Source organism: Stylophora pistillata, chromosome 4 (genome assembly GCF_964205215.1).
Source record: "Stylophora pistillata chromosome 4, jaStyPist1.2, whole genome shotgun sequence".
Classification (NCBI taxonomy): Eukaryota; Metazoa; Cnidaria; class Anthozoa; order Scleractinia; family Pocilloporidae; genus Stylophora; species Stylophora pistillata.
In genome coordinates this window covers 22,808,169-22,822,953 of record NC_142522.1, presented here as the reverse complement: position 1 = coordinate 22,822,953, position 14,785 = coordinate 22,808,169, and the positions used below count along the sequence as shown (strand labels likewise).

Genomic DNA, 14,785 nt, shown 5'->3' with positions numbered 1-14,785 from the left:
TTCAATATTGTATGTCAGAGATGTTAGTCCTTTAAGTTTCTCCCTACATATTATTGCCTCTTGCCTGATTTGGCTTTCAATACCTTTTATTTTCTGTTGTGGGACTACTGCTTTGTCATCTGGCTGTTTTTCTGGTATCTCTTCATCAAGAACATTGTCATTTTCTTTGTTACTTTTGTATTTAGTAAAATCAGCAAACACATGCTCCTTGTCTAGTGAGAGATAAGGGTTTTCGCGATATTTTTCTGGTAATGTATCCCACTGCCAGGTGGGGAAGTAGTTGAAAATTGCAAAAAAATGCTTGCATAGCAGGCCAGTATGGCAAAAATCAGGACAGCTGCAATGTGGCATTACATCCCTGGAACCAAAAGACAGATTGTACCAAGTGTTTATTGAGAGTGATCTCACTTGGAATTGACCAACTTCTGTGTCAGTGCAAACTTCCTTAATGTGGTGAGGTTCCACTTCAACAGCTGATCTTATTCTCTGTCTGCAATGGTTAATAAACGGTCTGGGTTTATTGTGCAAGTATTTTGGCACATCTGAGTTGTAACGCCTGTACTGTTCACTGCATTTTGTATTGAGCTCCACATACCTGGAAAATTAACAGCTTTTTAATGTGCTGTTTCTAATGTATTGATATCAGACTTACATATTTCAGATTTGTCACATTATTTAAGTGGCTGAGACCTATTTCCAGCACACTCCAGCACATACTTTGATTGTACCATAGTACTCATCTTTATCAGTTTATGCAGCTATAATACTGTTTCCAAACTAAAATGCAACCCTTACTTAACAAAAGTAATTATGATCATTTTCTTGACATAATAGGTGAACAACATGGAGTAACCTGTGGCTTTAACTGGTTATAACTCAAAGACAAGCTTTTATTATCAAATTTTAATCAGTATGCTAAGATGTAACTTGAAAACTTTAAAAATATATTTTGGAAGCTATCTTAAATAATTCAAAATTTGAGGTGTAATGTAGCATAATGATGATAGATCAATAATAAAAAGAGGGGTCACAGCTGAGCTTGTTTTTGAGTTCTAACAATAGAAAGCTAAAATGAGGTGTGTTTTCAATAGGCTATAATGTTGCTAGTAACCTGTTTTGCCGAGAAAATTATTGTAACTTTTAAGCAAGGATGGTGCATTCATTTGGTTCCAGTAATAATAGCATCAACTGATAAAGAGTGGAAATATTGATCCATCAAAGTATACATGGTGGAATGTACAGAGAAAAGGTTTGACCCACCTTAATACATACAGTGAGCATGGGAATTTTTTGAATTTGCTAACTGCACTTCTAGTATCTACTTGTACCTTCTGTATTTGTCTGGTAAAAATTCCTCAATTAATGTTGTAATCATCCCACTGAGGCTGTTGTTATTTCGGTCCTTCAGGTACTGGTATTTCAAGGACTCATTCTGTCGCTCAATGCCATTGTTGGTGTTGATATTTAACATAAATCTGTCTCGCCTGAAAGCCCACACCCATCGCTGTAATGTTAAACAAAGTACAGGAAACTTGAACTTTTAAATGAATTGGTGTTGATGCATGTTAACAGCTCACAGTATCAATTCATGATTGCTTATACATGAATAAGTTAGAAAAGGTTGTGCATGTCAGGTAAAAAAGAGGTAAGCCTCCAGAGGCAAGTTTTTGTTCTGTTCATACTCACAGGGTATCACAGAGAAGTGAAAAACTATGTGCGGTGGGCAATATTTCATTTCTTACCTCAGACTCTATGAGCCAAGTTTTTTCAAACCACTTCCTGAGCTTGGGATTAGCCCGCCAAAGTGCACTCTCCTTGAGGGAAGACAAATTTATTTCAAACAACTCTTCTGTTGATGATTTTGCAATGTTACGTAGCAATGATAGGACCTCTTCTCTGTTGTCAGTCAACCCATTTTCAGACTTTCGTAGCCATCTTTCCCAGCACTGTTCACGATGGAAGTCACAAATATATGTAGTTGTATCTGTTAAACCAAATTAAAAGGGAAAATTCATGTACATTTACATTTGAGAGAGTTGGTACATTAGTCATTTGAAAGATTAGATAATTAAGCACTATGTAGGAGGTAACCCCTATGGTATCAGCCTACTGTAAGCTTAACTTTGTAGTTTTGCCTACGTGGAAATATCTACCGCTACTTCTTTAACTGAAGACCTAAGTACTAAGGTTCAAATGTATGCCCTTGTTTTCGAATCCCAAGGATGGATCAAGGGTATTAGGATTGTATAGTTGTTACTTTAACTCTTTCAACATCTTGCAAGCATTTTTAATGAGCAGGGCCTAATCTAATGAAGCCTTGCACAAACATACGTCTGTAACTTCTTCACAACTTTATAGCAACCTATTTTAAGTAATAATTTTAATTCATGCACCATTTTTGTCATACTGTTTAGTATCTGCTTTCCTTGTTTCTCTTTTTCTAATTTTCATATTGGTCATGTAGCACTGTGCTACCATCATTTTTATATTTTTGATTCAGTAATATATATATTTTTAATTAGTATGAAATGTATGTCATATTTAGGTAATTTTGGAACCACCAGTGAAACCTGGTAGTTTGTCACCCTTTCTAATTAAAGTCTTACTGATCAGTACACTCTACTGAAAACAATTCAAGTTAAGTAAAGCAAGGTTTTGATTAAAAAGAGAATTGTAAAGTTTTCTTACTTTGATTCGATTCTCCCTAGGGACTAAGTTTAGTTTGCTACAATTTCAATGTAGGTTCTCTCACTTTGTAAACATTAGACCTTTATTAATAAGTCATTGTTACCTTTGAATGTGCTCTCAATGGCATGGATCTCCTCATGGCAAAAGTCAGTCATAAAGAATTTGGGTTTCCAGTTGGCATTCCAGTCATGGAAGATTGTTAGTGCTTCCTGTATTAAAGCTGTGGTTTCCCTTTGAATGATGAAAGAACCAACAACTATGTAATTTACATTTGTCTTCACCACTAGAAAAAATAGAGGGAGCTCATATCGCATTGTCTTGTATGTTGCGTCAAGAAGGGTGATTTCATTTCCATAACGGACCATAAGATTTTTCTGCCAGGCTGTTTGATGAGCAAATAGAAGATCATCTTGCATACAAGTTCCATCTTTGTCATCACTGTTGCTTTCAGCATAGATTGATGACAATGATAGTGCACAGGGTCTAAAATAGAATGAATCTTGAGGTTTCTCCTGATGCCAACTTTTAATTTTCTTTTCAAGGTTCTCCTGATCAGTTTTGGACAGCAGTTTTTTCACTGAGGCCTGGTACATGTGGTTCCTTACATCCACATCTGTTGGATAATATCGTGTATTTGTAGATGATGGTGGAGTTTGCTCTGGGAACAGTTCAGTCTTTACAAATTGCCGAAGATGTCTTTTCATCTCGTCCACAGTTTTCACACCTTCGCCAACAAGCTCTCCGATCTTGTGTACAAGCCTTTTGTCAATGGGCTGCAGAATACCACCAACCTGGTTTTTTGATTCATGAAGGAAAAAATGAAAATGGGACCACAATTTTTGAGAAAGATATATCAAAACTGTTACGCTGATAGTTGTAGCTACTAGTAAAATGCCAATTTAATTATTCAATGGGACAGAACAACTTTAACAAGCGAATAAGTCAAAATTATGTTCTTTAGTAAAATTCATTTATGTGTAGAATTTTATCAACCTCTAATTCAGTCCAAGGCAACTACTTGTTAAGCCTTCACCTGTGTAATCGGCCATTATACAAACAAAGAAGCCAAAACAAAAATTATTAATATAATTGTTATTAGGCTAACTTGTGACAGTTATTTTCATTGGCATCAACAAACCTTTCCAATGATGTGATCCCTGTGTTCATCCCCTTTTGGTAATTGGATATATATTCTACGTTCAAACTCTGGTTTCTGACCATCAGTTATATCAGTCTTGAGCTTTTTGGACATGTCTCTTCTTAGTCTTTCTGTGTTCTCCCTGATCTATGTAATTAAGCCAAAACAGAAATAATCATTCAAATTAAGAGACCTTCTTTTACTGAGCAGGAATAAAATATCAAATTTATGGATGTAAACAGTATGGTGATTGCAGTTTTGTACCTTGTAATTGTAATACTTTACCACTTCTGATAACCGAATACTTGCTGGGCAACCAAACTTCATTGTGTCTTGATGTAAAAACCGCTTCCTTGTAAAGGAGTGATCATCAATCTGTAAATAAAAAATTGATATTTTAAGCCCCTTGCCTCTTTGTGTTAAAAGCACAAAAAGGTTGTACGTAAAAGGATAATGTAGACTTTGTTAGTCACAACCAAAATACCTTGTTTTCAGCATGTTTTGCTTTAAATGACTTTTTCCTGTCTGGCCCATGTTGGCAGTCAAACACCTTGGTGGCAATTATACTGAAGGGTACTCCATCAAATGGAATTTTATCATCCTTAAAATACACTTTCCTTTGCCTGGCAAAGGGATCTGTGCCGTGGAAACAAAGGAGACCTTTCATTACATTTATGTTAATTATAATCTCCATTGCATCCTGGTGTGCTACCTACACTACTTTCAACCCAATTTATGTCACAGCTTTTCCAGCTACTATTTCAGAGATTCAAAGAATGATATTTCATTCATGCATGGATGGATGGATGGATGGATGGAAAACTTCATTAAGAGTGTCAATAACCTAGCTAGGGAAGATCCCTTACTAATTAGTGGACACAAGAAAGGAAAAAAAAGGTGCTATTTACATTAATATTTATATAACGACTAAGAGAAATTCTATAGTTACCTAATAACAGGATTTATGAGAAAAATATTTAAAACTTATGATAGATTGATAAATTCATCAAGCTACTGAAGGGATAACGCTGTTTATAAGACCCCCTCTCATGCCCACAACATATATTCACATCACTGTACCACCCACACTCTGTAATTCTATGTTTAGTGCTTGGTTAGATACACTTACTGATCAGGACATAATAGAATGGCTAAAAGAACTTTCCATAATTATTACTCTTATTGTTATTTTAATGTGTTGATAATTAAGGTTATTATTTTCGCAATTTTTTATGTCTTTTTTTGTCTTACCTCCAGCTCCAAACATTTTGTCGGATTTAAAACAAGAGAATTTTGATGTAGTTTCCAGTTCATATTCCCTCAGTACAGCCATAGCTTCTTCAACTGATTTAACGTAGCCAACATACTTGTTTGTTGAACCTCTTAACATTGCCTGCCAAGTACATTTGGATTCAGTAGCATTGTCGTTCTTACTTTCTAAATGCATGCCTTCAGCTAAACCGCTTTCTTCAGCATTTGCTGGCAAAGCCATAACAAACACTCTGTAAACTTCCAGATCTCGCGGACGAGGAAACCTTATTATAATTTCCTTTCGAAAAAGCCCGCCAAACAACAATTGGTTGCGGGAAAATCTTCGAAATTGCGAGAAAGCCATTCGGCACATTACCGAAAATTTTCGTGCTCGATCGCCTGTTGCCGAACGTCAGTTTCATGGATGGAAAGATACACAGGTTGTCACGCCATCTATCAAACTGACGTTGTTCCGCCTTTGGAATCTAAACAGCTTTACCCTGGAAAAGAATACCCCAAGTTTTCAAGATTTATTGAAATATATCAGAAGCCTGTTTTATGAACCAAGCGAAACAAAATATGCCCCTGAAAAGCTCACAAAACGATGGGAATCCAGCAGGATCATCCGTCATGTTTGTTTTCACGAGAAGGTTCCGACGCATTAACCGAAGATGTTCACGGGAGATCATATGACGTCACGTCAGTTTGGTGGATGGAAATAAGTGACGACCGGTCAAAGCATCCATACACGTTTCGAAGTGTTCGACCGGGGGAGAATGAGACGGACTTGGCCGACCAGTACAGCTGGCCAACTGACCCACTGAGCATGCGTCATTCGTCACGCAAACTTTGGGAGACAGCGTGAACTGCTGGATTTTTAATGAAAAAGGCCATCGATTTTCTGGATTAAGCTACGGTAAGAACTGCTATTTAAGAATTTCCTGTTTATTTATTCAGATAAGACACTGAGTGACAATTTTATTTAGGATATAAACCAAAATAAACTACAATAACTTCCAGACTTCAAAGTGACGTGTTCACTAACAACTTATGAGATTTACATTTTCTCGGTTTTCAGTAAACCTATCAATTTATCAAGACGATTAGGGATATTTGTAGTTTTTAAAGCTCTGATTTTTGAGACTATGAGCGCTTTTTTGTTTTTACAAATATTTTCCCGAGGAACAGCGCTTGCTAAATTTTGTACGCGTAATTCAAGGCGTCATGACAGTTGTTTTGGGATGCCTTGACGAACTTGCTTGCGGCAATTTCATAACAGAGGCACTGATAGGGGTAAATTCCGACGGGCGACATGGCGTTGAAACAGCGACATCGGGGAAATGAAAATGCGACTTCGAGCACGACATTGATGAAATTGCGTCAGCGACATCAGGACCTTCCGAAATGGAGACGTGACAAAGTTTGAAATTCAGACGGGCGACATCTATACCTCCCTAACAGGGCCTCCTAACACATACACATGTAATTAACAGATAGGCTTAACTTGGAAATACTTTAAAGGCCTGTTTCTTGATTTGAACTGAGTACGAAATATAATGCTCCATTAGTCAAGATTGATGAGATTAGCACAAAGTTATCCTTGTACCTAGAAATTTTTTATGTCAAGACAAGATCAGAGCTCGACCTCTTGTGGTTTATCGTTCTCATTTTTTATCTTTGTTTTAGGCTTTCAAGACTTTGATGTTGATCACGTTTTACCAAAGAATTGAAAAATGGATAATGACTTACTCTGCAATTTTAGGAAGTGTAGAAAGAGGCTGAATACACACGCTTGGGTAAGCAATTTGTTAAAGTTTATGCCACAATTCCTTTAATGATATTTTATTTTACATGTTTTGAGGTGATTTTTTATTTTTAATCTTCAAAATATCCAGGTTACATCTTGCTCTCGTATCCTTTTACAATGTGAGCTTTACTTTGAAAATATTTCTCGTTTCTAGTTGAAAGATCTGGTGGGTAAATCATTGAATGTTGTAAAATAAGCACATGTTTATAAAAGAAGGCAGTCTAAAGGGTTTTTTTTTTCGGGGGGGATAAAATCAAAATGGTTCTAAAATCATCATGTACATATCAGTGTAAAATTATGTGTTTTAAGAGAGACTTTGAATGAATATGTGACTGTGTGGCATTTTTTTAAATTTAGCAAGATTGACAAATTTAATCAAACTGTGTGCACAGTGTCATAAGAACTACACCAAGCTCTCTCTTCATCCCACCTGATCAAAACTGGCTCTATGATAGATAAAGTTTTATACAAAATTTATGGCAGAATTTTTATGTACAACTGAGCTTCTGTCAATGTTACTGATTGATTCTTTTATTCATTGTTTGATTGATGGACTGCATGATTGGGTTGCGGAGTCTTGATCATTTAGAGACTGACTGACTAACTAGAGGGGGTAAGTTTCTTAAGAAACTGTGGGGCTGGGTTGGTGGTGGAGTATAACAAGATAATTTTGGTTTCATCAACTGAATTGATAATGTAAAAGCTGATGTTTTGAGTGTTAGCCCTTCATCAGAGCAAAAGTATAAGGGGGCTAATACAATCAATTCAGCTCATTTTGTGATGTAGTAATGAACAGTACTTTTACTGTCTTGAGAGCAGCATCCTTGATTTTGAGTCAAGATATATTTTGCGACGAAGATGGAACAAGAGAATTTAACAAGAGCCTCATTTGTCCAGCATGTAAGTATAGTGATTCTCAGAAGTAAGTGTCCACTATACATTAATAGGGAAAAATGTAAACTAGCTAATTCATTCATCTTTTTTAATTATTCTACATTATCAGGTGAAACTAATCTTTCTGCAAAATTTGATGTCATACGTGTTGATCTACAGGCTTCTGAGCAATTCAAATCAGTAAGTGTTTAAGATGAATCGTTTTCATCAATTCTATTACAAAATGAAGTTCCCTTTTGACTTAAGGTGGCTGGTACTAGTTTTCATCTTTTTGATGGCTTGTATCTTTGAAGAATACAACAAAAAGACTGACCAAGGCCTGTGAAAACTTTTACAGGGTTGAATTATATAATCATTGGTTATCCAAAAATAGGTGTCATTTCGTCACTAGCAGTTTCCATGGCAATGCTTTCAAAGGATTATTCAGACACATTTTTTAGCTTATGGCTCAAATAATTTGGAAACTAACTTGGTGACCCCGTGATTTTTCTTAGTGATTGCTTTCGGCACTTGAGAAGGAAAATGCACAAATATTTTAAAAAAATTCTACAGAGCAGAATTTCAGAAAATCTAGCAAAAGGCAATTTTCACGCATTCCAAATGTCCTTTCGTAAAATAGTCTAGTTTTTTTTCTGACGATTCCTTTCAACGTCATTATCATATTGGAACAATAAAAAGGGGTCACTGGACTTGTTTTCATGCAATAGCGTTCATGAGTTTAGCAGTTCCCACACACATTCTCACGCATTTGAAAATCTGGATTCTATAAGATCGACATTTGCTCATGATCTGTTATAGCTACCGCTGACTAGTGCATGTGTTCACACGAGCACCTACAATCTGATGTTCAGAGACGTTTGCTGCTTAGAAAATCATTCATTAGCCGTCAAAGACGGCCTCCCAGTCTTATCTTAAAGGACCTACTCACAACTTCTGGCTATAAATTATATTATTTTCCTTGAAGTTTCACAGTCTTCTTGCACTTCAGGCAGATTATCCTTCACTTGAATTCTTTTTTCGTTGTCGCAAGATTGCATATCGCTTGGATGTTTCGTTTAGATGTGAAGCAACCTTTGTGTCTCCGAGAATCATCTTCTTTATCTTCGTTTCTGTCTCCTGCATACGCAGTGGCCGTTCATCACATCAAATACATGCTGTTAGGTAAACTTCGTACAATAGTAGAAAAAAGCTTCATGCTGCCATCTTTGTTTTGAATTTTCGTCTTCTAATCTTGCGCTTCTTTCACACATTTCTCTCGCGCATGACACAAGAGTGTCCTGTTCCCCGTGCGAGGAAACTAGTACTAGCCGCCTTAAACACATAATGGCTAGAGTACTTATATGGAAAGTTAAATATATTATGACTAGGTCCTGAAGAGTATTTAACCCTGCATCAACTAAAGAAACCTATTTTAGAAGTACTGATAATTCCACACATAGTGTTAGTTTTAGCCATACTTAACAATTATTTGCTGAAGGCGAGGTGAATATAGTTGAATGATCCCTGAGACGAAGTCGAGGAGATTATTCAACAATATTCACTGAACCTGAGGCGAATAATTGTTTTAGTATAATTTCAGAGCTGAACAACAGAGAAATTTCTAAAATCATAACATTTTGGTAACATTTATTAACATTTTATTTTAACATTTTATATAAACGGCGTGGAGCGGTTTATATAGCGTCATATAAGGAACCGCTCAACTAATCAGATTGCTGGAAACTCTTTGCTCAGCTCTGAAATTATACTAATACTTATTAGTATAATTAATCTGATTGGTCGAGTGGTTCCTTATATGACGCTATATAAACCGCTCCTTGCGGTTTATATAAAATGTTAAACTAAAATGTTAATAAATGTTACTAAAATGTTATGATTTTAGAGATTTCTCTTTTGTTCAGCTCTGAAATTATACTAAAACAATTATTCGCCTCAGTTTCAGTGAATATTGTCGCATAATCCCCTCGACTTCATCTTGGGGATTATTCCATGATATTCACCTTGCCTTCGGCGAATAATTGTTAAATATAGAAGTGGAATTCTCAACTAAGTGTTCTAGTCCAGAGGTACTTGGAAACAGTGAAATACTCCCCCCCCCCCCTTCAATGAAAGACCTTTTATATAGTCTCCCAGGGGTTTAACCAGGATTTTTCAAAGGGGGTGACACCGAGCCTAACCGAGGGTACTCAGCGGATTGTCATGTCAAGCTCCATGCTGTGTTTTACGCAAAGAAAGGCTTAAAAAGGGGGGTCACGGGTTCCCCAGGTTTCCCCCCCACCCGGACAATGAGCCTTAACTTTTAAACCTATTTGATCCTCCTCAAAGTGGCAGGTCCTAATCTGTTATTGAGTCAATTATAATGCAATATGGCTTAGATGCGGGCCCTTTATTTTGATTTCACAGATGGTATTGGCTGGTCAAAAACCTGAGGTTATTATGGAAATCTGTTCAAGAGCACTAGCATTCTGGACTTATCAAGTGATGATATTTAGTGATGAAATGATTATGCTATAATTTACTCTTTATTTAGTACATCAGTCACTTTATAACCTTTTGAGCAGCTTCTGGTGTGTAAGCAGGGTTTGTTGAAGTACTACTGGATCAAGACTTTCAAAGCTTTTTTGAATTTGATAAAAAAGACAATTTTTTTTGCTAGACACATGTTAAATGTTTGGGTTAATGTATTTCTTAACTAGTAAGTTCTTTGTGACATTTTGGCAAAATAAACCCACCAGCTGTATGAGAAAATGTTAGCCTAATTAATGTGGGTTGTTGAACGTTTTGTTTTTATTTTTACACCAAAATATTTCATTAAGGGTAATGAATATTTAATTTAGGTTCCTTAAAAAACTGGAAAGGTAATCTTTAAAAGTTCTCTAGTGAAAGAAATGCCTCTTTAATTGTCTTCAATATATGGGTGTAGCTCTATACTTTTGTATAATGTTTAGATACGAGGAACATATATTTATTCTAAAGTTATTGCAGTAAGGCTCAAGTGACTTCACATGATCACTATAACCTTTATTTCAACACTGGAGCACTAGATAATGGGATTGAAGCTCATAATTAGATTAAGATTTAGTTGAGTCCTGTACATAGAGTTATCGAAAAAACTATCCCCCAAAAAAGCCTCTGATATGTAAAACACCTTAGGGAATGAGAGCGTTATGATCAGATAACTTCACAAATCACAACACAAGAACACACTTTCATTGCATAATTCCATACTTGCCTTGTAGTCCATGTAGCTTTAGTATGGTGAATAAATGTTCAAATGGAACTGTTGATAATCAGAAAGATTCCAGAAAGTTTACAATGATAGATTTTTGGTAATTTTAGATCATTGGGATTTTTAATTCGTTGTAATAAATGCAGATTTTATCGAGTTTTCAAATAGTATTGTAAGTATTACTTAAAAGCTCCACCCTCAACTCGTTTCCTCTTTTTCATAGACACACCAAGAGAAAATGTACCAGGATTATGTCGCCAACAAAGCAAGAGAGAAGGCCAGTCAGCTGGAGCAGTACTACAGTCAAGTTCTCTCTAAAGTGCAAGCAGAAGTGAGCTGTATCCTACTGTCTGTATTTAGCGGTTCGTTAGTCATGTTAGCAGTTCTTTATATACTTCATCTTGATCTTTAAGATTGGTGTAAATGCGCGTATAACAAATTGTATACTTGTCACAGTAAAAGTGTAAGGGTCTTACTGAATTGCGTGGACGGGGAAAACTTCGGATCTTTCCCTGCTAGGTCAAGGATACGGTCAAGACGTGCCATTTTATGGGAACTTTCTTTTGTAGACTTTGGAGGTATACCCCACGTATTTCCTTGACTACATTTCAACTTATAAACAGCCTTGAAAACCCAAACATCAAGTAAGTGTTTAGAAATTAGTTCATTGATTATTCTGACGCTCAGTTAGGGGGAAATAATAAGAATAATAGGCTTAGTGTAGCCTATGGTAAATGAATTCCCAGGAGGAAAAGAGACTTTATGTAAGATGATGATGATGATGATGATGATGATAATAATGATATTAATAATAATGATGATGATAATAAAAAGCTTTTAGGGCGCATTTAGAAAACTGAATGCACTTACATTACTATATACTAGAAAAATAGTAATAAATTAGTTGATGCCTCTAAATGTTTCTCATAACAGTGATAAATGAAATAATTAATTTAGAATTAGTTGATGTGAAAGCTATATCACTTCTTTGTCAGTAATATGTAGTTATTATTAATGTTTTGCATGAAAACTGTTTTGCTTCTTACAGATGATAAGAAGGAGCTAGAGGATATTAAAAAGCGTAATAATGAACTGTCTGAGAAAATCATGGAGAAGAATAGACAGTATCTAAAGCTACAGGTGAATACCTTGTATGTTAGTTACGTGATGAGAACTATCTTTATCGTATTGTTATAGGAGAGAAGAGCGTGTACTGGTTTTTCCTTTCGATTTTAGTCTAATTAATCACACCTGCACGAGGTTCCGCTTTCTCTTTCTTATAGTTTTAAAGAGTCGCTGCCAAGTAACCCCTGATTTCCGGTCAAACATTACGGAGGATTTTTCTAAAAGATCTGTTTTTGAAATTAAATCTTTGTTTCTGTTCTGTGAAGATCTGTGAATGACTGTCACTTCAAATGATGCATGCATACCTTACTGTATGATATCCTTTCTGTTAAGTCAACGGAATGTACACCACTTTGTGATCATGCAATGTTGTCTAACAGAAAGTTGTTTTCTTACGTTAACAGGGAATGTACGACTCACTTCGAAGGTAAGAAGAGAAATCGAGAGAAAAGTGTTTTGAAAACCATTGTACCGCTTCAATTCTTTATTGGTGATGACCTACTATAAGAATGATCCCTTGAGCATTTTCGCAGTAATTTGTTAAGCCCCACAGCTATCGAGCGGACCAATGGAAAAAAGGGATGAGGAGTTTTGTTTCAAAAGTACGCCGCTTAGAAGTTTTCGGTGAACTGAAATATTCTTGACTTGGACGAAGTTCGCGACGCGCAGTTTTTGCTTTAAAATAGATCATTTACTCACTGAAGTTTGCCTCGCAGTTTTTCAACGCAGACAATACTACGGTAAGCAAAGATGAGTTTGTTGCGCATAATCGCCTTTAACCATTGTATGTAGTCAATGTGTGCGTATTTTACATCTATAGAAAAACGATAACACCAGCGGTTTTAGAAGGACGCGAAGAAAGATTTCTTGAATCTCGTGGGTTGGGAGGAGAAGTGAGTCACGTATTTGAGATTCCACTCGGGACAGGCGGAGGTAAAATAAACAGCAAAACAAGTGTTTTATGCATCAAGGCTCGATCCTTCACAAGGATTTTTAAGTGTCCAAGCAAGGAGATTTCTTCTTTCTCGATTGGGTTATAGCCATAACCTGTACGTGGTGCTATTAAGCCGCTGTTTTGAGAAAACTGACCCAAGGGTGATTGGCTTTTTCTCTATCTTTACGTGAATATTTATTTACACAATAAAAAACTAGCCTCGTTTACTTTGAATGGACTCACAAGTCAAATTGCCTATCAAGTCTATTAAGATCATTCCGCTTAAATTTAGGGTCCTCTTATGTAAACAGAGGCTTTGGACCAGTCAATGCATAGTCTCGTATCATTTAAAAAACTACCCACGTACACGACAATACCTACAAAAACATTGATGAACGGACTAGAAATAAAGATAGGTGTTACTCTGTTTCAAATTTTCACAGAGTTGTTAAGACGCACAGCCAGTTCTGCTGATGTGAGATACCCTGCAGAAAGTAAGTAAACTCTACTAGGTCGCTGAGTAACATAACGGTCTTTGTGAAATTCCATTTGATTTCCGAATTTCTCTTTCGACTTTAAACCCCTTCGTGACACCGCCTCAACCCCCCTTCTCAGAGCAATGGTGAACTCCAGCCAAAACGTTGAAGTGGAAAAAAAAAAAAGTAATCATAGTATTAGGGGGGGGGGGGGAGTGGTGGGGAGAGGGTGGTGGAAATTGTGAGCCTTGTAATTCTATCCAGTCTACGGGATCTTAGTGACTTGCACCTTTTTTCTAAGTTTCAACTCTATTTCTGCGTTGGAAATGAAATTGTATACCGACGTAAAGAAGAAACCAATGCAAGTTGTGAATGAAGATGTTTTTATTGTTAAAAGTTAGTTTTGGTATTATTTTATGTTTGTTAATGTACTGTTGTAATTACTCTTCATTCGCACGGTAGGAGAATTTCAAGTCTTCGATCCACCAGTTCCGGTGTCAGCTCGTGTGTCAACTCCAAGCCACGGGCAACTGAATGATTCCGATGCAGCTTCTCGCAAGTTCACCCTTGATTTTACTGGGACCCCTGGAATTAGCAAACGACTGGGACAGAAAGGAACTCATAAGGACTAGCTGGATTTTCACATTTTTGGTGTTGGAGTTAAGAGTATTATTTTATATGACGGGGGCATTGGGGTCTATTGTAAACCGCAAACCCGCAAAAAAATTCGATCAAAACCGAAAACCGCATGCAAAACCGTCCACACCGATAAATTTGCACATCTCAGTTGTCAAAATCCCAATCGATCTGATACTGTGGTTACAAGTGGAGCACCATAGGTTTCGCGGTTATTCGAGATCAGTAGAGACGTATAACTGCTGCTCAGATCGAAGAGAAGCCGGAACCCCAATAAAAAAAAAAACCGAAAAAGTATATCGGATACCAAATCCGAGTGCCCGTCAAAATTTTTGACGAAAACCGAAAACCAAATGCTAAAAACGGAAATCCGCGAAACGCAATGAACCACGAAACCGGAAAAACCAACGTTTTTTGGCACAAAAACCAAAAAACCGATTTTAAAAAATAGCCAAAACCACAAGCCCCAATGCCCCCCTCTCAACTCGTGCCTGTCGTAACGTAGAAGGAAAAAAAAAACGGCTTGCCGATACCCACACTTTGTGTAAGTAATTCTCGGTTTTTTGTCAGCGGTAAGCAAGCAAATAAAAATATTTATTCGTTTGAT

The 14,785-nt window shown here is 36.6% G+C and overlaps 2 protein-coding genes across 2 annotated transcripts in view; one reads left to right on the top strand and one right to left on the bottom strand.

The window, feature by feature from the left end:
- The window catches only part of LOC111323633 (uncharacterized), a gene marked incomplete at its 3' end in the record, with an annotated part of 5,901 nt that extends 219 nt beyond the window's left edge, over nt 1-5,682 (bottom strand). The window contains exons 1-8 of the mRNA XM_088757936.1: nt 5,078-5,682; nt 4,311-4,462; nt 4,091-4,201; nt 3,827-3,973; nt 2,792-3,479; nt 1,743-1,984; nt 1,329-1,504; nt 1-595 (exon numbers count right to left, since the gene is read on the bottom strand). The exon at nt 1-595 is cut by the window's left edge and continues 219 nt beyond it. Coding sequence (XP_088614062.1) covers nt 1-595; nt 1,329-1,504; nt 1,743-1,984; nt 2,792-3,479; nt 3,827-3,973; nt 4,091-4,201; nt 4,311-4,462; nt 5,078-5,450 — 2,484 coding nt within the window. The remainder of the gene's footprint in view (nt 596-1,328; nt 1,505-1,742; nt 1,985-2,791; nt 3,480-3,826; nt 3,974-4,090; nt 4,202-4,310; nt 4,463-5,077) is intronic.
- Nucleotides 5,683-5,917: 235 nt separating this feature from the next.
- On the top strand, nt 5,918-14,784 carry LOC111323646 (E3 ubiquitin-protein ligase CCNB1IP1). Its single transcript, XM_022927051.2, has 13 exons — nt 5,918-5,993; nt 6,764-6,873; nt 6,973-6,988; nt 7,725-7,784; nt 7,888-7,958; nt 10,182-10,256; nt 11,231-11,345; nt 11,631-11,651; nt 12,056-12,147; nt 12,537-12,559; nt 12,953-13,065; nt 13,510-13,560; nt 14,005-14,784. Exons 2-13 carry the CDS (start codon nt 6,811-6,813, stop codon nt 14,172-14,174), a joined length of 870 nt encoding a protein of 289 aa, XP_022782786.1. The 5' UTR covers nt 5,918-5,993; nt 6,764-6,810; the 3' UTR covers nt 14,175-14,784.
- Nucleotide 14,785: the final 1 nt, after the last annotated feature.